The 24,115-nt window shown below is 43.1% G+C and overlaps 1 protein-coding gene across 4 annotated transcripts in view; it reads right to left on the bottom strand.

The window, feature by feature from the left end:
* Positions 1 to 24,115, bottom strand: part of AHDC1 (AT-hook DNA binding motif containing 1) — a 137,455-nt gene that overhangs the window by 33,224 nt on the left and 80,116 nt on the right. For 3 of the 4 annotated variants that reach the window (XR_013223844.1, XR_013223846.1, XR_013223845.1), the window contains one exon: positions 18,804 to 23,593. Coding sequence is in view for 1 of the 4 variants with exons in the window: in XM_077295667.1 (XP_077151782.1) it covers positions 18,855 to 23,593 (4,739 nt within the window). In the remaining 3 variants the exon portion in view is untranslated. The remainder of the gene's footprint in view (positions 1 to 18,803; positions 23,594 to 24,115) is intronic. The other variant, XM_077295667.1, reaches the window with a different exon arrangement.

Genomic DNA, 24,115 nt, shown 5'->3' with positions numbered 1-24,115 from the left:
TGTTTCCCAACATCAGGGATGAGGATGCAACACCCTCTTGTGCTTTATGCATAATGCCTTACTTTTGGTGATGTCACTACGATTGTTTGCATTTATGTCACAATGGAAAGTTGCTGTCTACTCTCATAGACAGATGGTACTTATAGCAAAGATGTCCCAATCTCCAGATATCATCGTTGGTCCCAGCAGCTCCACTTTCTACTTTTCCTGTGTTGTCACATGACCACATGATCAGTCAACTTCTCTTTGTATGTATCGCCTGTGGATCTTGCTGACACAGGAAACACTGCGGGGTTGAATACAAGCTAGCACCAGAGATGCCAGTATATGAGGTTGTGTATCTTTATTTTATCCACATGTAAAGACAATTTTTAAACTCATTTTAAAAATGTTTTTCAAATTTCACGCACTTTCAGTAGTGGCAATTATAGAGTTGAGCGAACGTGTTCTGATAAGATAAGGTGCTATCCGAGCATGCTCTGGTGCTAACAGAGTATTTTGGCCTGCTCGAATATTATGTTCCAGTCTCCGTGGCTGCATGTCTCGCGTCTGTTCGACAGCCGCAACACATGCAGGGACTGCTTGTTTGGTAGGCAATCTGTCTTCGCCCCAGTGTTCAACATTTTTATAAATGATCTAGATAAGGGAACTGAAGGTAAACTAATCAAATTTACAGATGATGCAAAGCTAGGAGGGATAGATAACACTAAAGACAAAGAATTCAGAAGTATCTAGATAAGCTTGAACAATGGGCAGTGACTAAAGGTACCGTCACACTCAGCGACGCTGCAGCGATATAGACAACGAGCCGATTGCTGCAGCGTCGCTGTTTAGGTCGCTGTAGAGACGTCAAACACAGCAGCTCCAGAACGATGCAGGAGCGATCCAGTGACGTAACGGCGACTCACTTATCGTTCTTACAGGTCGTTAGCTCCATGTAAAACATTGCTGACATCGTTGCTTTTGCTGTCAAACACGACAATACACGCCGACCTGACGACCAAATAAAGTTCTGGACTTCTAGCTCCAACCAGCAATATCACAGCGGGATCCAGATCTATGCATGTCAAACACAACGAGATCGCTAACCAGGACGCTGCAACGTCACGGATCGTTGTCGTTCTCGTTGTAAAGTTGCTTAGTGTGGAGGTACCTTAATAGAATGGTATTTAACAGGGAGAAATGCAAGAATCTACATCTGGGCAAGAAAAAGTTACATCTACAGAATGGGAGGAATAGAATTAAGCAACTGTATGTGTGAAAAAGACTTGGGTATACTAATAGATCACAGACTGCTCATGAGTCAACAGTCTGGTGCAGCAGCAAAAAAGCAAACAGTTCTAAGATGTATTAAGAAAAGCATGCATAGAGTCTAGATCACGTGAAGTAATTATCCCACTCTACTTCTTGGTCAGGCCTCATCTGGAATACTGTAACCAGTTCTGGGCACCACCTTTTAAAAAAGACATTGAAAAACTGGAGCAAGTTCAGAGAAGAGCTACCAGGATGGTGAGGAGACTGCAAAGTATGTCCTATGAGGAACGGTTAAAGGATCTAGGAATGTTTAGCTTGCAAAAAATAAGGATGAGACTTAATACCTGTCTACAAATATCTGAACGGATGTCACAGTGTAGAGGGATCATCCTTATTCTCATTTGCACATGGAAACACGAGAAGAGATGGAATAAAAATGTAGACAAGATACAGATTAGATATTAGAAAAAGCTTTTTGACAGTGATTGTGATCAATGAGTGGAACAGTGTGCCACAAGAGATGGTGAGTTCTCCTTCGATGGAAGTCTTCAACCAGAGGCTGGACAGGCATCTGTCGGAGATGGTTTACTGAATCCTACATTGAGCGGGGGTTGGACACTATGTCCCTTCCAGAATCACTGGTGAGAACCTGTACCATATACACATTTATGGTGTGCAGAGCACTGGTGTAGAACGGATATTACCAATCTACAGTCATGGCCAAAAGTGTTGGCACCCTTGAAATTGTTCCAGAAAATTAAGTATTTATCCCAGAATCCCAGAAAATTACTGCAATTACAAATGTTTTGTTATACATATGTTTATGTGTATATGTATAGCACTGATTACTTACAATCCTTTATTTTTCCCCATCTAACCAGGAATTAGAAACAAGAAGTCTCTTGTCCCTGCAAAAATCATTCCCCTTTTCAATTCCTGACCTACTGGCTCTGCTCCTCCCCTGCCAGTGACTTTTGCAGTGACTCATACAGGGTACATAGAGATTAGGATGCTGCTAGTCTGTTTTAAATTATATGATGTTATAGACCTAATGGAAAACAGAAGAATTAACTGGGTAAAAAAGCAAAATGAGCAATTGTAAGAAGGGCTGTGGAGTCGGAGACCATTTTGGTGAAGTCAGTGTCATGGAAATTGAGAAGTCAGTCGGAGGTTTGGCTTACCGACTCTACAGCCCTGATTGTAAGTACACAGTGCTATATAGTAGGATATAGTCTATACTCCCCTTCTAGCGCTGCTCCTCCACACTCGCTACTGCATCCCCTGTTCAGACAGAATGAGAAGCCTAAAGACAATCAGTGGCCATGAGTTGCCCCAGATGTTGATACCAGTAGAGAAGCGGGGGACGCAGTAGCAAGTGTGGAGGAGAGGTACTAGTCTGGTATTTTGGTACAGAAGGTTCTTCTAGTTTTTCTTAAACCACCCTGGACCCCGTTATACAGTAGGGGGCATCCACTTGAATTTCCACTGCTGTGGGAGAAAATTGCAGTTTTTTGCAACAGCAATACATTACTTGAGTATAGCTATAATCTGGACATGGTAGTACGTCAGTGGAGACTGGACAGTTGGCCTATCAGATTAACTGGTGGAGGGCAAATTCTGAAGTATAACTTTCTTGGACTACCAGTCTGGGGTCACATACACCTTTAAGTACTGTTCTGGTGGCCTAATTAAATTTTTAGGAGCTAGTTTCAATGTGTTTACTGTTTGGGTCTGGTGCTTGAATAAGTTTAGGGATCTCGGGTCTTAAATTTAAAGGCAAGCTGCTGGATAAAGAGGAATGCAATGCTTGGCAATCTACACAGAATAAATCGAGCAGTAGTCTGGCATGCACACAGCCACACCGGGTTATAAAAGTGCCCTGTCTCCTGATCGGTGCATGCCCAAGCAGTTGGGACCCGTAGCGATCAATAAGTTATCACATAGCCGATAAATTGGTCATAACTTGTTTCCAATGGACGACCCTTTTAAAATTCAACAAAACGGATGACCCAATGTCACAAAAGAAAATGCACCGGTATATGCAGCTGCATGCAGACTATGGTATTCTGAAGGCATGATGTACTTCATATCTGAGAATCTCTACAAACATTTACAGTGGATCTGCCATGCATAAAGAATTGAGGTAACTGCAAATCAATCCTACAGTGTACACTATTAAGACAAATTATGTGCAACTAGCACTGAGAGACAGCATTGGGTCTTTACAGAAATTATCACTGTTCCCATTGGCACTCACAATCTAAATTTCCTATCAGTATGTCTTTGGAGTGTGGGAGGAAACCGGAGAACCCGGAGGAAACCCACGCAAACACGGGGAGAACATACAATTCCTTGCAGAGGTCGTCCTTGGTGGGATTTGAACTTAGAACCCCAGCGTGGCATTGCTAACCACTGAACTGCCATAATCAAGTGAAACACTGAATGATAAATCTGCTTCTTCCAAGGGCAAATGGATAAAGGAAAATGAGGGTCACAACTACACTGTCAGCTTCAGTCACAGCATGGCTGATCCCATCTTGGAGGAGTGGGATTTGTAATCACGGGTTATATCACAGTACATCAGTGTTTCTCAACCTATTCAAGTCAAGTACCCCATAGCTAGAAATACAAAAATAGTACCCCCGAGGAAGCGATTTATAAATGTTGATTGAAAATATGGGTTCGCTCACACTGTCAGAGGCTGCATTTGTTGCCTACAGTATATCACAAAAGTGAGTACACCCCTGACATTTATGTAACTTTTATTATCTTTTCATGGGATAACACTTAAGATATGACACCTTGATACAGTGTAGTCAGTGTACAGCTTGAATAACAGTGTAAATTTGGTGTGCCCTCTAAATAACTCCTTAGCCATTAAAAAGTGATATAATAGCCAAATTGTGCCTAATTAGCCATTTTCCCTCCCTGATGTCATGCGACTTAGTGTTACCAAGTCTCAGGTGTGAATGCGGAGCAGGTGTGTTAAGTTTGGTGTTATCTCTCTCACCCTCTCTCATACTAGTCACTGAAAGTTCGACATGGGACATCAGGGCAAATAACTCTCCAAGGATCTGAGAAAAAGAATTGTTACTCTAATAAAGACAGCCCAGGCTATAAGAAGATTGCTAACATCCTGAAATGAGCTGCAGCACGATGGTAGAGACCATTCAGAGGTTTAACAAAACAGGTTCCAATCAGAACTGGCATTGCCATGGCTGACCAAAGAGGTTGAGTACACGTTCTCGGTGTCATATCCAGAGGCTGTCTTTTCAAAATAGTGTATGAGTTCTGCCAGCATTACTGCAGAGTTTAAAGGGGTGGGTAAGTCTTGTCAGTGCTGAGACCAAATTGATCTGCATGGCTGTTGTCCCAGAAGGACGCCTTTTCTAAAGGTGAAGCACAAGTAAGTCAGCAGTCTGCTGAAGCAGATTAAGGACATGGATTACTGGAACCATGTAATGTGGTCTGATAAGACCAAGATAAACTTATTTGATTTTGTCAAGCATGTGTGGCGGCAACCAGGAGAGGAGTACAAAGACAAGAGAATGCCAAGAGTGTACAAAGCAGTCAAAGCAAAAGGTGGCTACTTTGAAGAACCTAGAATATAAGACATTTTCAGTTGTTTCACACTTTTTGTTAAGTATATAATTCCACATGTGTTAATTCATAGTTTTGATGCCTTCAGTGTGAATGTACAATTTTCATAGTCATGAAAATACAGAAAAATCTTTAAATGAGAAGGTGTCCAAAATTTTGGTCTGTACTGTACATCGTAGTTCCTTGAAATCTGACAGGAACAATAACAAGCAGAAGCAGGACAGGCTTCCTGACCTGTACACATCTGTTTTTTATTTCCACTGTTCTGCTCAGTAATAAGAGCAGAATAGCCAAAATTACAGCAGTCCAAGATCAGTCTCATTATGGACACCAGTGGCATCTTATGGATTCCATTGACTGTAATGTGGTCAGACAGGTTTCCATCATGTCCAATAAACAAATATTGTCTAGCATTTTTGGCTGGATCTGGAATGGAGCCTCCAGATCTGAAGAGAGCTGAAATTGGGTCAAAGCGCAAATGTACCAAAATGTTTATTATAGGGACAGAGCGCTATATACACAAACAAAAACCCACATTCTGGGATATGGTCACATTATTACACACATACATGTAAAATGCATTCTTGTCACAGAAAACGGATGGTGCGAGTGGGCTAGGGGCAGGTCGTTTTTTTTATTTTACAGTGTTTGGAAGAAGCTGGGATAACATTATCTGTGTAATTTCAGCATTGCTCTGTGCACAAATGATGATCTAATACCTGCTGGCTATTACAAGGCCTTCTTCACCTTTCCCACATTCATGGTTTGAATACGGACCACGTTGCCCGGAGTGGCAGCGAGTCTTGTAGCCAAATCCAATAGCCTCATGAGTATATATGAGGTTGTTAAAATTCAGGTCAAGAGAGCACGCAGCCAATGAACCCAGAGTCCATGTGTGAACCCAGTCTTACCAGTGATCTACTCTGAGGTTTGCCAGGAGGACATGCTCTTCTCCATCAGACCACTGGAAACCTGTGACGTCAATGAGCAGTTAAGGGTCTCCATGGCAACAGCCCAAATGCAGGAAGTAAGCTTCCTGCAGTTGGGTCTTGTTGCTTGCTCCCTTTTAGCAATGTGTTTGCCATTTTTTGGGACAGGGAGCTGATCGTTTCAAATTAGAGGGATAGGTGCTGACTGAAATACCTGCAATCAATATTGCTGATGAAAAGCTTTTATAGGAACAGTTTTTGAGTAGTGGCCGCTCCTGTATGCAGAAGCCGCATCTGCAGTAATATGCATTAGAAAGGGGTTGCTCAATACTACTGCTAGTGTGCCCCACATAACATAATCCTACAGACACATCTTGGAGCACTTTTCCAGCCATACCTGTTATGTGACTTCGGACGTTCATGCGACTATTGTTATGTCACAAGTGCACTACAGTCATTCAGTGGTCACTGATGGACTGTAACGCTCACCTTATGTAAATTCACATTTCTGGAACCTGGTCCAAGAGTATAGAGTGTTTTTTCTGTACTTTTCAGTATGTGGAGCACACTTGCACTTCCAGCAGTTTACCAGTAGTGAACAACCACCTTAAATCTATAATATAATAAGATATTTAATATAAAAACACAAACTAACACTCCATAAAAACAATTAAAACCCCAAAAAGTCACAACACTTATCCCAGTATCAAAATGCATATACAAATTATACCCAATCCGCTATATAATACAAAACAATATGGAGGAATGACAATGTAGAAAATCCATATGTATCGCCGAATAAGTGCTTCAATCAGGAGAAAGAAAATTCCCCAGTTGAAGCGGACTTGTTCAGCGATGCACATGGAGTTTCCCTACTGACATTCCACCATATTGTTTTGAATTTCATATTATAGATTTGATCTATTGAATATTATAGCATTAACAACCCTTGAAATACTGTGAGGGAAATAAATATTTAATGCACTGACTAGTTTCCACGTTTTCCCACCTACAATGAACAGAGGTCTAATTTTCATCGTAGGTACACTTCAACTAAGACAATCTAAAAAAAAAAAAATACAGAAAATCACATTGTATGATTTTTACATAATTAATGTGCATGTTATTGTATGAAATAAGTGTTTGATACAATAGAAAAACATCTTAATTTTTGGTACGCCAACCTTTGTTTGCAATTACAGAGATCTCACAGGTTTTGGAGATGTCGCAGGGCAACATTGAGCTTTAGCTGCCTCCAAAGATTTTCTATTGGGTTCAGGTCTGGAGACTGGCTAGGCCAGAGGTGTCAAACTGCATTCCTCGAGGGCCCCAAACCATGAGTGTTTTCAAGATTTCCTTAGCATTCCACAAGGTGCTGGAATCATTCTGTGCAGGTGATTAAATCACCTGTGCAATACAAGGAAATCCTGAAAACATGACCTGTTTGCGGCCCTCTAGGAATGCAGTTTGACACCTCTGGGCTAGGCCACTCCAGGACCTTGAAATGCTTCTTAGGGAGCCACCTCATATGTATATAGGGGCTATGTGCGGGCTCGTGCTGTATATAGGGAGCTATGTGAGGGCTGGCGCTGTATAAAAGGAGCTATGTGAGGGCTCCCGCTGTATATAGGGACCTATGTAAGGGCTTGCGCTTTATATAGGGAGCTATTTGAGGGCTCGTGCTGTATATAGGGAGCTATGTGAGGGCTCGCGCTGTATATAGGGAGCTATGGGAGGGCTCACGCTTGATATTGGGAGCTTTGTGAGGGCTCGTGCTGTATATAGGGAGCTATGGGAGGGCTCACGCTGGATATAGGGAGCTATGTGAGGGCTCGCGCTGTATATAGAGAGCTATGAGAGGGCTCGCGCTGTATATAGAGAGCTGAGAGGGCTCGCGCTGTATATAGAGAGCTATGAGAGGGCTCGCGCTGTATATAGAGAGCTGAGAGGGCTCACGCTGTATATAGAGAGCTGAGAGGGCTCGCGCTGTATATAGAGAGCTATGAGAGGGCTCGCGCTGTATATAGAGAGCTGAGAGGGCTCGCGCTGTATATAGGGAGCTATGTGAGGGCTCGCGCTGTATATAGGGAGCTATTTGAGGGCTCGTGCTGTATATAGGGAGCTATGTGAGGGCTCACGCTGGATATAGGGAGCTTTGTTTGGGCTCGTGCTGTATATAGGGAGCTATGGGAGGGATCACGCTGGATACAAGGAGCTTTGTGAGGGCTCGTGCTGTATATAGGGAGCTTTGTGAGGGCTCGTGCTGTATATAGGGAGCTATGTGAGGGCTCGTGCTGTATATAGGGAGCTATGGGAGGGCTCACGCTGTATATAGGGAGCTATGGGAGGGCTCACGCTGTATATAGGGAGCTTTGTGAGGGCTTGCCCTGTATATAGGGAGCTACCGTATGTGAGGGCTCGCGCTATATATAGGGAGCTATGTGAGGGCTATTGCGGTGTATAGAAGCTCTAAGAGGGCACTCGCTGTGTATAGAAGCTATGTGAGGGCTCGCACTGTATATAAGGAGCTATGTGTGGGCTTGAGCTGTATTTAGGGTGCTATGTGAGGGCTCACGATGTACATAGGGAGCAATGTTAAGGCTCACGCTGTATATAGTGTCTCTGTAAGGGCACATGCTGTATTATAGGGACTTTGTGAGGGCTCATGCTGTATCTAGGGGGCTCTGTGAGGGCTCATGCTGTATATAGGGAGTTATGTAGGGGCTCACACTGTATATAGGGAGTTATGTAGGGGCTCACACTGTATAGGAGGCTATGTGAGGGCTCATAGTATATAGGGAAGCTATTTGGGGGCTCATACTGTATATAGGGAGGCAACGTGGGGGTACATTGTATATAAGGAGAGCTATGTGAGGGCTCTTCCTGTGGTACATCTCTTACAGGATATTGTTGTATGGAATAGTGCAGTCTACTACCCTATTCCATATTTTTGTCTGTAGTATACTACCAAATAAGTAATGAAATATAAGCTATAAATTGATGGGCTCTGCAGATTCCAGCAGTTATCACATAACCATGAGTATGCGATTTGAAAACTTGCTGTCGTGTGACAACTAGAGTGTTAACTGAAATGTCGGCTATATCTGTGAATAGTACATTGCAAGATGTAGCTATCACATGACTGCAATGGAACCAGCAGAACCGATTCCTAACAAAGATTATATATATTCGTGTGTCTGTACAAACAGAACTTATGCTATGGGACCCTTTGATTTCTATATAAGCTTTTGCTTGCAGTGCGGTAATAATGAGAGCAATTTGGCTTGCTGCTCGGAGTCCAAGGCTCCAGGGGTCTCATGGCCAGATTGCCCTCATGTTAAAGTGTGCCCGGCAGAGGGGGAAGGGGGGGGGGGGGCCCAGCCACAGGGGCCCAAAGCTGTCAGTGTCCACCCCTGCTTGTATCTGTACGGTGCAGTTGTCCTTTCCCCTTTGCAGAAAAGCACCCAAAGTATGATGTTCCCCCCACCATGCTTCACAGTTGGGACGGGGTTCTTGGGATTGCACTCATCCTTCCTCCAAACATGGCGAGTGGAGTTGATACTAAGAACTTATTTTTTGCTCTGATCTGTCCACATGACCTACTCCTATGTCTCCTCTGGATCATCCAGATGGTCATTGGCGAAGGGGCCTGGACATGTGCTGGCATGAGCAAAGGGACCTTGCGTGCCCTGCAAGATTTTAATTCATGACGACGTAGTGTGTCACTAATGGTAATGTTTGAGACTGTGGTCCCAGCTCTCTTCAGGTCATTGACCAGGTCTTCCACCAGGTCTTCCCATGTAGTTCTGGGCTGATTCCTGATCTCTCTCAGAATCTGCCTTAAACCACAAGGCAAAATCATCAATTGCATGGAACCCCAGACCGAGGAAGACTTACAGTCACTTTCAGTTTCTTCCATTTTCTAATAGCATTTGTTGTCTTCTCACCAAGCTGTTTGCTTAATGTCCTTTAGCCCATCCCAGCCTTGTGCAGGTCTACCATTTTGTCCCTAGTATCCTTAGACAGCTCTTTGGTTTTGGCCATTGGGGTAGAGGTTAGAGTGTGATTGATTGAGTGTGCAGACAGGTGTTAATTATACAGGTAAGTTCAAACAGGTGCAATTAATACAGATAATGAGTGCAATGTAGGAGGGCTTCTTAAAGGGAACCTGTCACCTGAATTTGGCGGGACCAGTTTTGGGTCATATGGGCGGGGTTTTCGGGTGTTTGATTCACCCTTTCCTTACCCGCTGGCTGCATGCTGGCTGCAATATTGGATTGAAGTTCATTATCAATATTGCCTTGTGCAGGCGTGTACTCCGGAGGACAGAGAATGAACTTCAATCCAATATTGTGGCCAGCATGCAGCCAGCGGGTAAGGAAAGGGTGAATCAAACACCCGAAAACCCCGCCCATATGACCCAAAACTGGTCCCGCCAAATTCAGGTGACAGGTTCCCTTTAAAAAAAAAAACCTAAGGTCTGTGAGGCAGAATTCTTGCTGGTTAGTAGGTGATCAAATACTTATTTCATGCAATAAAATGCAATTTAATTATTTAAAAAAAAAAAATTTGATTTTCTGGTTTTCATTTTTAGATAGTCTCTCACAGTTGATGGCTACCTAAAAATGACAGACCTCTCCATTCTATGTATGTGGGAAAATTAAAAAAAAAAAAATCGGCAGTGTAAGAACTACTTATTTTCCCCTTTGTACATGAGAGAGAGGAAGTGAGAAAGAAAGTTTGTGTACAGTTCTATGGCTATTTTATGTTCTTAGTGATGCAATCTATATATTTATTAACGCCTTCAACAAAAGCATGAAACAGATTGCACAGACATCTATGAAATATATACAGTGCCTTGCGAAAGTATTCGCCCCCCCCCCCCGAACTTTTCAACCTTTTCCCACATATCATGCTTCAAACAAAGATACCAAATGTAAATTTTTGGTGAAGAATCAACAAGTGGAACACAATTGTGAAGTTGAACGAAATTTATTGGTTATTTTAAATTTGTGAAAATTCAAAAACTGAAAAGTGGGGCGTGCAATATTATTCGGCCTCTTTAACTTAATAGTTTGTTGCGCCACCTTTTGCTGCGATTACAGCTGCAAGTCGCTTGGGGTAAGTCTATCAGTTTTGTACATCAAGAGGCAGAAATTCTTGCCCATTCTTCCTTGGCAAGCTGCTCGAGCTCAGTGAGGTTTGATGGAGATCATTTGTGAACAGCAGTTTTCAGCTCTTTCCACAGATTCTCGATTGGATTGAGGTCTGGATTTTGACATGGCGATTCTAACACCTGGATACGTTTATTTGTGAACCATTCCATTGTAGATTTTGTTTTATGTTTGGGATCATTGTCTTGTTGGAAGACAAATCTCTGTCCCCATCTCAGGTCTTTTGCAGACTCCAACAGGTTTTCTTCAAGAATGGTCCTGTATTTGGCTCCATCCATCTTCCCATCATTTTCCCTGTCACTGCTGAAGAAAATCATGTACAAAAAACCATGATGCTGCCACCACGTTTGACAGTGGGGATGGTGTGTTCAGAGTGATGAGCTGTGTTGCCTTTGCGCCAAACATATCGTTTGGCATTGTTGCCAAAAAGTTAGATTTTGGTTTCATCTGACCAGAGCACCTTCTTCCACATGTTTGGTGTGTCTCCCAGGTGGCTTGTTGCAAACATTAAATGACAGTTTTTATGGATATCTTTGAGAAATGGCTTTCTTCTTGCCACTCTTCTATAAAGGCCTGATTTGTGCAGTGTACGACTGATTGTTGTCCTAAGGACAGACTGTCCCACCTCAACTGTAGATCTCTGCAGTTCATCCAGAGTGATCATGGGCCTCTTGGCTGCATCTCTGATCAGTCTTCTCCTTGTTTGACATGAAAGTTTAGAGGGACGGCTGGGTCTTGGTAGATTTGCAGTGGTATGATACTCCTTCCATTCCAATATGATCGTTTGCACAGTGCTCCTTGGGATGTTTAAAGTTTTGGAAATCATTTTGAATCCAAATCCGGCTTTAAACTTCTTTACAACAGTATCACGGACCTGCCTGTTGTGTTCCTTGGTCTTCATGATGCTCTCTGTGCTTCAAACAGAACCCTGAGACTATCACAGACCAGGTACATTTATACGGAGACTTGATTACATACAGGTGGATTATATTTATCATCATTAGGCATTTACGACAACATTGGATCATTCAGAGATCCACAATGAACTTCTGGAGTGAGTTTTCTGCACTGAAAGTAAAAGGGGCTGAATAATATTGCACGCCCCTATTTTCAGTTTTTGAATTTCCACAAAAATTTAAAATAACCAATAAATTTCGTTCAACTTCAGAATTGGGTTCCACTTGTCCATTCTTTACCAAAAATTTATATTTGGTATCTTTATGTTTGAAGCATGATATGTGGGAAAAGGTTGAAAAGTTCCAGGGGGCCGAATACTTTTGCAAGGCACTGTATGTATTATTGTGACTTACAGTTATGTGAAGAAGTGACTGCCCCCTTCCTGATTTCATATTTTGCATGTTAGTAACAGTTGCATGTTTCGGATCACCAAACAAATTTTTAATATTAAACAAAGTTAACGCGTAAACACAAAACAGGAAAAAAATACAAACCTACAGGGCCCTGTGTGAAAAAGTTATTGCCCCCTAAAGTTAATAATTGGTTGGGTCACCCTTTGCAGCAACAACTGCAAGTGTTTGCGATAACTGGCATTGAATCTTTTACAACACTCTGGAGGAATTTTGGCCCACTCATCTTTGCAGAATTGTTGTAATTTAGCCACATTGGAGGGTTTCAAAGAATGAATCGCTTTGTTTAATGTCATGCCACAGCATCTCAATCGGATTAAGGTCGACTAGAGTTGAGCGATTTTTTCAAAATTTGGTTCCGATTACATTTGGCGGCGAATATTGTTTTTGCAATATTCATGGAACACAGCCGAACGTCATTTGAGTCAATGGGAGTAGAAATTACCAAATATGTTCGGAACCGATCAAACAAATTCGGCACGTATAGGATACCAATATGGCACGAATATGGCAAATTCAGATTCAGCCACTGATTCCAAACATTTGCTCAACTCCAGTCAGGACTTTGACTAAGCCACTGCAAAGTCTTAATTTTGTTTTTCTTACGCCAGAGCTTGAAGTCACCAACAGATGGCCAGACATTCTTCAGGATTTTATGGTAGACAGTAGAATTTATGGTTTCATTTACCACAGCAAGTCTTTCAGGTCCTGAAGCAGCAAAACAGTCCCACCATATTTAACTGTTGGTATATGATGTCACTTTTCTGACATGCTGTGTTAATTCAACGCTAATGTAATGGGACATACACCTTACAAAAACTTCAACTTTTGTCTTGTAGGTCTACAGAGTATTATCCCAAAAGTCTTGGGGATCATCAAGATGTTTTCTGGCAAAACCGAGGTAAGCCTTTATGTTCTTATTGCTTAGCAGTGGTTTTCGTCTTTGAACTCTGACTCCACCATAAGAAAGAGACTGGGCAAAATGGCCTGCATGTCAAACACCGACCTTAACTGAGGCCTGTAGTACTTTGGATGTTGTTGTGGGGTCTTTTGCGACCTCTCGGATGAGTTGTCACTTTGCTCTTGGGGTAATTTTGGTCTGCCAGCTACTCCTGTAAAAGTTCACCGCTGTTCCATGTTTTTGTCATTTATAAATAATGCACAGTTAATTTATATTTTAAGGTGAGCCAGGGGGGGGCGAAGAGAAATCACTTTCACACAGGGCCCTGTAGGTTTGAATTTCTTTTTCCTTTAATAAAGAGCTACATTTAAAAACTGCATTTTGTGTTTACTTGTTCTATGTCTAATATTTAAATTTATTTGGTGACCTGAAACATAAGTGTGATACATGCTAAAAGAACAGGAAATCAGGAAGGGGGCAAACTTTTTCTCACAACTGTATGATGGTGACTGATTGCTGCATATGCACATACAAGGCGGCCTATCACTTATAGGTGTGGAGGCCTATAAGTTGGTTTACTTTGCGTTAGAAAATTGTGGGAACATTTTGGAGCCAGCTGTCACATCACAAAGCACTCATTTTCCCGCCATGTGTCTAATAGACATACTAAATGTGGTGCGAGACCAGCAAGATAGTTTTTTGGAGCAAATTGTGCAGGAATTTTGGTTGCATTTAGCATAGGAAATCTCCCCAGGATTTTTCTTTGACTGTTTTGATAATTTTGCTTTATATTTTTTAGTGTAGCTTTTGGTAACAGGACAACTGATCAGCCTATATAATATGGTTTGCTTATTTTCTACAGCATATTATGTGATTTTCTTTAAATACACTTCTTAAATAAAGTAACCATTTGCTATCAGCTTTACTTTTATAGAAGCTATTCTGTAGGTTTACTAGAGTGCCAACAGCTTTCAGACTCAATTCAACAGGAGTATGAAAAGAGCAATATCCTCTATCCTACATTGCTAATAATTACATATATGCCTTATATGCAAAACCCCGAAAAGGTAGTACCTATTTATCACTTGTAAGTTGCGTTACTGACATTGGGTTAAAAAAAAACCCATATCCAGGTCATACATTAACCTTAAAATGGACAGGCCATCTTTAAAAGCAATCTTGCATAGCAAAAAATCTCTCCTAACCTCATGCAATTGCAGGTTATTAAAACCATTTTTGGGACGTCGGATACAGATAGAAAATATGGACATGTGCATGAGTCTTTAGGGTACAGAAACTGATGTGGACAGTGATTTAGAAAAATTCAGTCTCCATGGCAACATGTAAAAAAATAACAGGAAACATGGTCATTAGGAACTCATCACTGCAGCAATCTAATGGTTATCACAACCTGACTTTACATTGGACACCAATTGGATTTCTGTATGTTTCTTCTGTCAAATCTCCATTCAATGGATAAGGTAAATATAACATTCAAATATCCAGCTGGTGTTCCGGTCTAAAAATAAACTGGCACAAATCTATGTTGTTACCTCTAAGCACTATGGGATGGAAACCAGGGGATGAATTCTGCAGGCAACAAATAGTATCCCACTTTAAATATCCAGCTATACACAAGAAGATAGCAAGAAATCATACACAACTCCGTGATTTAAATATATCTCCTCTTTTGTCACTCCTGTGGCAGAAAACTAGAACATACGGAGCCCTCCCCCTGTCAGTACCTAGGAGAATCAATGTCATTGAAATGATAGTCCTCCCTAAATGTCCTCCCTATATGTTCTGCAACATTCAGCCTCTGCAGACCCATAAAACATCTTTGCCACGATAAACTCCCATTTAGCATCGTTCATATGGGGCTCAAACTGACACTGACCACTCTTCAGCAGCCCAGGGATGAAGCAGGTGTGGCATTCCCAGACTTCTTACACTACTTAGGTGGCCAACTTCGCTTTCTACAACACTGGATAGCAAATAAATATTTGCCTAATTCAGACGCCACCTAACACACTGAGTCTTCAGAGTCTATGGGTGGGGGGTCTTGGAGGCAATAGAGCAATACTCAAACAATTCTGTGAATTGGCAAGAAGCTTAAGTGTGGAGAGCCACCTAAAGATTTTTCAATTCAGAGACAATAGCCGAGTCCCCGTTGCTCTTCCTGAACTACTACATTCCCAAGATGCTCAGTTTTGGTCAAACTTAGAGGGTCAAGACTCTGGCACAGGTATACATCCAGGGTGGTGTTCTTTCCTTCGATCAATGTCAATAGCTCAATCAAGCTAAGGCATAACCCAAATAGCCATTTCTCAGAAATAGGAAATATTTTAATATTTTCAGACCCCTTGATATAGAGAGCAAGGGACCCAAGGGGGTTTATCTTTTTATGCACCCAGTTACTAAGCAGGAGATACTCCATTGTTGATTGAGGCCAAATAGAGGACAATAATATCCCTTCCCTTTCAGAAGGATTGGAGTGAGGACTTGACCTCCCCACAATATGTTTCACTGGCAATTAACAACAAGCTAGTCCAAATGTATATAGTCAATCAATGTAATCTTACACTTAGTAGGTTTTATAAAATGGGTAGATCTACCGCTGCAGATTGCCATTATGAGTGGGGGAGATGTGGCAGATTTTATATTTTTGGAAAGAGGTCATAGATACGCTCATCAAGATCATACAACCGCCTGTAACACTCTGCCCTATGGTGTGTTTATTAGGAATCCTTGATGAGAAGACCTGGCCTCACTACCCTCACACTCTTCTCAGAGAAACATTACTTTTAGCTCGCAAGGGTAATGCCATGAAATAGATGGATAGAAGACCCCCGCAAATTTCACATTGGGTCAATATGGTAAATACTGCAGCTTCCTATGAGAGGGTGGTATATAAAAATAGCCATTGTCCTCAAAAATTTGATAAGGTATGGAAGCCTTGGTTTGATTCCTATTTGACGCACATTGGTCGCAAACATGATGAGGGATGTTCTCTCATGAATAAAGTATATGATATTTGCTGCCTGACATGGGTGTCTTATGCTTCAGGGTAAGATATTAGAGCCATGGTATCTTAAGGTCAAGGTTAAATTGCCAAACAGTATTAATGAGCAATAGGACATGTTGCTTGTTCATTTGTTCTATGATGTAACCCTGTTGTGCTGAATAATCTTCAATAAGAGGAGTTAAAAAAACAACATTAAAAAATTCCATTTTACACTGTTTAATCATTTAGACCAGTCCTTAGGGCCCAAGAATACATCAGGTTTTCAGGATTTCTTAGTGTTGCACAAGTGATGGAAGGAAATTCTGAAAACATGATTTAGACTACCTGCAAATTAGAATAAACACACTGACCCAAATAAAGATGACATGTACTGTTTCAGTCTACTTCCACTTCAATCAAGTGAATATGGTAACAGACAAAATGTATTCCTTCATTAAAGGGAATTTGCCAGTATTATCACCCTCCCAAGTCATCCAAATTAGCACTCGAGTCATAGGAAGCTGAATAAAATGATACCTTGTTATTGGTGATCCGATGTCTTATTCCAGAGAAATCCACATTTTTCTTATTTCTAAATGAGATGGTCAAGGCTACGGGCTGGACACTGATCTTCATGAGATTCAGCCTTTATTTTCATTTTAAATAAAAGGGGGAGTTACCAGTGTGATATGTAATGGCTGCTCTCTGCAGAGCTATAAGTGATTATGCCAGACTCATCTACAGGTTCCACTCAGCTTCCATCTCACAGACAGACAGGGTTGCAATAGTGTTGAAGCACAGCAGGGCTGTGAGCAGCTAACGTGATTGTTATAAAACAAAGTTCAGTTTTACTGTTCTGTTAGTTATACGTCTCACACTGGTAACTCCCTCTTTCATTAAAACTAAGCTCTGGAGGCAGATTCTCATGCAGATCGGTGTAGTCCCCATAGCCTGAACAGTTCATTTACATAGAAGAAAAACGTGGATTTCTCTGGAATAAGACATTGGATCATAGATATCAATGTATCATTGTATTCAGCTTCCTATAACCTACATGCCCATACAGATTGCTTAGGAGGGTTGATCCTATTGATTTCCTTTAAAGAGCTATGGAAAGCCCCATTCTATATGGGACTGCTAGAGACAGCTAATGAGGAGCAGCTTTTCTGGGAGGTCAGATGGAAAATCCACAGCCACCACTCCATTCTGACGTGGTATTTTACAGCCCCAAACTGGAGATAACTTTCTGATTGTTAGGCGGGAGGACTCCACGTTATTACACCTATCCTGTGAACAAGTGAAAACTTTCAATGTTGAGAGTAAACATGCAAATACTGATTTTGCATTTAGGAGTATTAGGCCACGTTCACACTTTGCGGGTTCCTCTGCGGGTTAATCCCGCAGCGGAATTGATAAATCTGCAGGGCAAAACTGCTGCGGTTATCCCTGCAGATTTATCGCGGTTTGTTCCGCGGTTTCCGCTGCGGGATTACTCCTGTACTATTGATGCTGCATATGCAGCAATATGCAGCATCAATAGTAATGTAAAAAAATAATAAAAATTGGCCTTATACTCACCCTCTGACGTCGCGATCTCCTCGGCGCTGCAAGCGGCTGTGCCGACAAGGACCTTCGTGACGTCACCGTCATGTGACCGCGGCGTCATCACGGTCATGTGACCGCGACGTCACCACAGGTCCTGTTCGGCACAGCAACTGAGACCGGACGCCGCGGGCAGCGCAGAGAGGCGAGTATAGCATTATTTTTTATTTTAATTCTTTTTTTTTACACCAAAATATGGTTCCCAGGGCCTGGAGGGGAGTCTCCTCTCCTCCACCCCGGGTACCATCGGCACATTATCCGCTTAACTTCCCGCAACGTGGGCACAGCCCCGTGCGGGAAGTTAGCGGATCAATGCATTTCTATGGGTGCAGAATCGCTGCGATTCTGCACCAAGAAGTGACATGCTCTTTTTTTTCCGCAGAAAAGCCGCGCGGCTTTTTCCGCGGAAATCCGCAGCATGTGCACAGCGGGTTTTGTTTTCCATAGGGTAACACTGTACTGTACCCTGCATGGAAAACTGCTGCGGATCCGCAGTGTCAAATCCGCTGCGGATCCGCGGCAAAACCCGCAAAGTGTGAACATAGCCTTAGAATACGCACAAAATATGCCTGTAAAAGGTTTGTTTAAAGAGGTTATGTAATTAGGCTCTGTACACATCTGAATGCCAAAACAGATCTGGATACACCACGTCACAAAGTAGTACCGCATGCTGCACTATTTTGTCCAGTAAAATGGAAGACACTAAGGCAAACCATTGGGCCCCAATACAGTCAGTTGGGTCCATCAATTACCATTGATGTCCATCATGTGACATATCCAGGACTGCAGCTTAACAAAAGATGTGCACACAGCCTTAGTTGCAGAGTATAGAAAAACAGTAGATGGCTTCCAAAGGTAACTAAAAATGAAACAAAATGACTCTAGGCTAGTAAAAATATGTCAGTCAGTGGAAAAAAGGTAACCAAACATGCTTAAGGTGCAGCAAGACAAACTTTCTTTTTATAGTCTCACCTCACCCCTTTGTCTGCGCTGCTCCTGATGACTCTGGACATGTCACTCCCCCTAGAGGGATGTGACTGTGAAGTTGTCTTCGGGGATGTTCTCGGGTCCCAGGAAGCCACCCTTCAGATTTGGGTGCGACAGAACTGGGGGACCCTGGGGAGGAAAGGCAGGGTAACGATAGGAATCCTGGAGCTGCACCATCGAGTCTCTTTGCACCGGGGAATGGGTAATATCGTTGAGCAAAGGGCATGGATATGATGGTCTATGGTGCCCCCTTACCATCTCCAGTGTCTCTTTGTCTCTCTTGGGGCTTGGTATGTGAGGGCTCAGACAAGATACTCCCTCTCCCCGCCTACCCATGAAGTCTGAAAGTAACCCACCCTTTCCATCATAGGGGGGACTGCGGGGTGGGTACCAGTAGCCAGCATTCTTACAGCTGGGAGGGTCATAACGGTGGTGTGTTGATGGCTGGGGAGTCAGCTGCTCCCTGCAAGAGGGCAAGTGGGGAGGGATGCTATGTTTAAGGGGATCACAAGATGAGTGGGGAGGCGGCACAAGCTTTCTTCCCTCTCCCGGCCGTAGCTCAAGAGTAGGCGAGCAATTAGGGGAAAAAGGAGAGTCTTGTAGTGGGTGATCATATCCCAGGCCAGGTGGTGGGGGCGGAGGAGGATGAGGTGCACCAGTACTGGTGTTGCCAACTGTAGGAAGATGGGGAAAGTGTTTACCAGGATCAAGTTCTGAAGACGGAGGGCCCAGCCCAGGAGAGTCACTCTGGAAACCAAATGTGCCATCAGAAGGGGTAGATGGGTTCATGGAATAAGGTCCAGAGAAATCACATGTAGGATCCCTCTCACCCACCCCATACGCCCGCGAGTGGGAGGGCAGAGGGGACATGCTGCTGTCCCCACTATAGCAATCCAGTCCTAAGTCAGAGGTGTCCTGAAAGAGGGAAGTGACTGAGGAAGCAGGTGGTGGAGCAGGTGGTTTGGGTGAAAATTTGGCTTTGCCTGAACCTCTCTCTTTCTTGGTGGCTGCACAGCTACCACCTCGTCCTCCTCTTGGACCTCTGGGGCCTCCACCTCTCTTAGTTGGAAAACCTGCTGGTGGAGCAGCAGCTGATGATGAGGAAGATGATGGGGAGGATGATGAGAAGCCTAGGTGATGGTGTTGTTGGTGTGATTGTTCAAATAGCTCGGCTTTCTTCCTGCGCCCTCTGCCAGGTTTAGCAGACTGATGAAAGAGAACAGTCTGGTTCCAACTGTATCCTGGGGCAGATGATGTGTCATTCCAGTCCATCATTAGCTTTTCAAGGCTGGAGAGACTTGACTGACCTTCACTGGAAGAGGCTTCACTGTTGGCCCTACGATAACCAGCACTAGGCTGTGTGTACTGTGTGCTGTCAGAAGAGGATTCTGAAATGTTGTCAGTATTTTGCTTGGCCTTCTGTGGCGTATAATTACTAATGTCCAAGATAACATTGGATTCTGTCATATGGCAATCAAACCCAGGTCCATAAAGCTGCCCAAAACTCTCATTACCCCAATCGGGGTGGCTGTAACCTTGTCGAAATCCCCACTGACCAGCACCTACAGACCCAGTAAAGTTGCGATTATTCTCACTAGGAAACATTGGACCACAGACTTTGGGCATTATATACCCAGCTGGTGAAGAGGTGCTTGAACGACTTTCACTTCTAAGTGGTGGGAATGGTGGCAACTCTGATGTGCTGAAAAAGGGAGTTTTAGCAGTGTTTGTAGCTGTGCCTGCTGATAATTGTTGTTGCTGGCTGAAACTTGTGCTACTATGGGCACTGCCTGGTGATGAAGGAAGGCTATTGCCTCCACCACTGAAGGAAAAGCTGCAATCCTTATTACCTAAACAGTCAGAAGGAACTGTGTACTGTTTGTTTGGTGCAAATAAACCATGGCTAGGCAAATTCTGTCCACTAGAAGCAGAAAAGCCTCCAAATTGGCCAAAGCTTCCAGCATTTTGGGAGTTGGGAGAGCGTGACAGCAGCTTTTGAAAGGCATCTGAACCACGGCATTCTTGTTGAGAAAGACAGCCAAAATTTGCATTTCCACGGTTTTGGGGGAAAGGTTGTCTGGTAGCTGTTGAACTTTGGTATAGTGATTCTTGGGTACCAGATTTTGCACCACGTGAATTGGAATAGGGCTGGAGTGCCCTTGGGTTTGGGGAGGCAGATGACCCAGAGAACGCAGATGCAGATTTTCTTGCTCCCTGTCTCTGAGCAGCAGAAGCAAAATCGACAAGATCTGAGGAATCATCTGAGTCCAGAAGAGATCGAAAATAGCCAGTAAAAAGCCCATGATCTTGTCCTCCACTTTCAGCCTGAGACAAAGAAGAACCTGTTCCAGTATAATAACTTGGACGGGAGGGTGATCCACTATGCAAGGCAGAAAAGCCTCTGTGCTCAGGTCCTTGGTAATTACAGTGTCTGCCACTTGACTGACCGTGGGATGCCTGTGTCATCCATGGCCCACCTTTCCCTTTGCTTCCCCAGTCTGACATGCCTTGATATCCTAAACCAGGATCTCCTCCCATTTCACCAAGCAAAGCACCATTTTTTCGAGATCTTCTCTTGCGTTTGGGTTTTGCATTAGGATCTGGTTCTGCCTTAGGCTGTCTACGTTTTCTTGGTTTCAAAGGGTCAACAGGTCTTGGCTTTGATTTTTTCTTTCCAATCCCTTCAAAAAAGTCACTAAATGAACAGCGAGATAGTTCTGCATTATGACTATTGCATGCACCTCGACGGCCAGGCCCTCCCCCACGTCCACCTCTCCTCCGATAGCCCTGGACTCTGTGTAGAAATTGTGAGATATTATGAGTTTCAGGAGCCTGGTGTACTGAATCAGGCAGTGTAGGTGTCCAACATCGAGGTGGAGAAGTCCGTCCAGCTCCTTGATTCTGACGATTCAGGAAAGCAAGCTTTGCTAGAACATCACTGTATTCAGACTTGCTGTCATTGGTGTCAGCTACATAGGAAGGTTGTGGGGATGCCAATTTTTGCTTTCTTCTCCTCCTTTTTTTCACAAATTCTCCATCAGAAACTTGTGGGGCTGGCAAGGGAGTTGGTGGAGGTGGTAAAGAGGTTTCCATAGGTGGGGGCTGAGGCAACATTGGTGGGGTGTCTCTAGCCAGGACCAGGTTTTTGGGTGGCCGTCCTCTTCTCCTCTTTAGGATAATTGGAAGCTCACCAGGAGGGAAAACCATTACAACATTCCGTCCATTGTTTTTCATCTTTAGTAGAGAGGTGGGACCAGGGCCTGTACCACCAATCAGTTCTCCTCCTTCAACACTAAGAGTACTACTAAATGACGATACTTTATAGCTTGTTTTAGTTCTCCTTCCCATGGGCATTGGGATTCTGGCAATACGCACCACCATCTTGCGCATACCCCTGCGTTTTGGTTTTTGTGGTGGGCCCTGCTCCTTATTTACTTCAACATGAGAGGTTTTTTGATTAAGAGACGGAAATGGAAAAACAGAGGTTTGTTCATGAGTTCGATATGCTCTAGGCTCCTCTGATGATCGGTGGTAAGGAGGCATGACATAAGCACGAGAAAGGCTTTCTGAAGCTCGAGGTCTTCCAGGTCGTCTTCTACGGCCCCTGCCAGGTCTATCTCCCCTACGGCCTCTGAGACCAAATCTGTGGCCTCCACGAGCAGAAAAAGGGGTTCGTCTGAGGGTTTCTGATGTTTGAGAAAAAAGAGGTAACATCCAGGGCATTTCTTCCATTATTGGCTCTACCATAGCTTCCCTTTCTTTGTACTTGTCCAACCTTTTTCTACACTGCTCTACTCTACTTTCATCATCCGATGACTCCCCTTCATCTTTAACACTTAAATTTATTTCCTGATTTGCATGTGCATTACCTGGTCCCTCGCCAGATTTTACCTCCTCATCTTCCTTTATTATTTTTAATCTTAATTCATCTTCCTGCTCATCTGATGATTCTTCAGGCTTACTATCAATCTGATCCTCCCCAGATTCCTCTTCCTGTTTATTTTTTTTCTGCTCATCACCTGATGATTCCTCTGCTTGTTTTTTCTCTTGCCTAAAACCCTCAGATTGCTTACTTTGCTCTTGTTCTTCACAAGACTCATCTTCCTGCTTATTTTCTTCCTGCTCCTCCCCAGATTCTTCAAGGTCATGCCTATCACAGCCCTCCTCATCTCCTGATGACTCATCTTTATTTAAATTTGTGTGCCTTGTTCGGTTTTTATTTGCACTGTCCTCCCAATTTTGACTGTCTAAGTCTTCCTGTTCCCTTTCCTGCATACTTGGTGTTGGTTCTGGCTCCATCCACGCAAGTGCTGCTAACTCTCTAAGAACATTGGAACTGGCAGATTCACTTGAGTCTGGATTGGGCGACACAGGGCTTGGCTCTTTAGTGCCAATTGATTCTGATTGCTTTTCTTCTGGGCTCCGAAGTCCACATGCAAGGCTCTGAGAAGAAAAGAAGCTGTACTGTAATCCTGGCTCTACATCTTCATTCTCTGATGGAGGGCTAACAACATGAGTATAATCAAGACGAACACCACTGGTTCGTAGGTCACTGGAAAGTTGGCTAAGGTCCTTCATAATATCCATCAAACGAACAACTGGCTGTAGGTTGACACGACCATTGCCACATTTGCTTTTAAGTAGAGCAATGATTCCATCAACACCTAGCTTTGCAGTTCCTGCGGACGAACGACAGAAGGATTTGTTTGAACAGCCACAAGTATGCTGAGATGGGATATCTTCTTCTTGATGTTCAAGTTGGATAGACGTAGAATCTGAAAAAGAAACTTAGATTAGTATAGAAATCTAGTGTCATGAAATACACAAATTGAAGAGTATAGTTTTTTCCTACAGTCTAACAAAAAGTTACTTACGGTAACTTATTTACCCCAGCCAGCCCCTTTATCACCTATCCACATTTTAAGCAATAACTTGTTGATCGGCAGGGGTTTGATGGCTGGGACCTTCACTGATAAGCAGAACAGGGCTCATTTATTCCCACTAGAATGAAGTAGCAATGAACATGCTTGAGCACCTCTCCATGCATTGTTTTTTTCCAGGAGCTCCATAGAAAAAAAAAAATGGAATGGAGTTAGGCCACAGGGTTTATGCCAGTTCCAGCAGTCTGACAACCATTGATCATCAACTTATCACCTAACCTGTGAACAGGCGATAACTTATTTCCATTGGACAATTATCTTTAAAGGACAAGAAATATGCGCTCAAAATGTAAAAATCTCAGCAATTCCTCTCAATCTCTGCATTTTCTTTTATACCATTTCATTTCATATTACAGC

Source organism: Ranitomeya variabilis, chromosome 3 (assembly GCF_051348905.1).
Source record: "Ranitomeya variabilis isolate aRanVar5 chromosome 3, aRanVar5.hap1, whole genome shotgun sequence".
Taxonomy (NCBI): domain Eukaryota; kingdom Metazoa; phylum Chordata; class Amphibia; order Anura; family Dendrobatidae; genus Ranitomeya; species Ranitomeya variabilis.
Note: the sequence above shows the minus strand (reverse complement) of the source record. Positions and strands in the feature narration are given on the sequence as shown.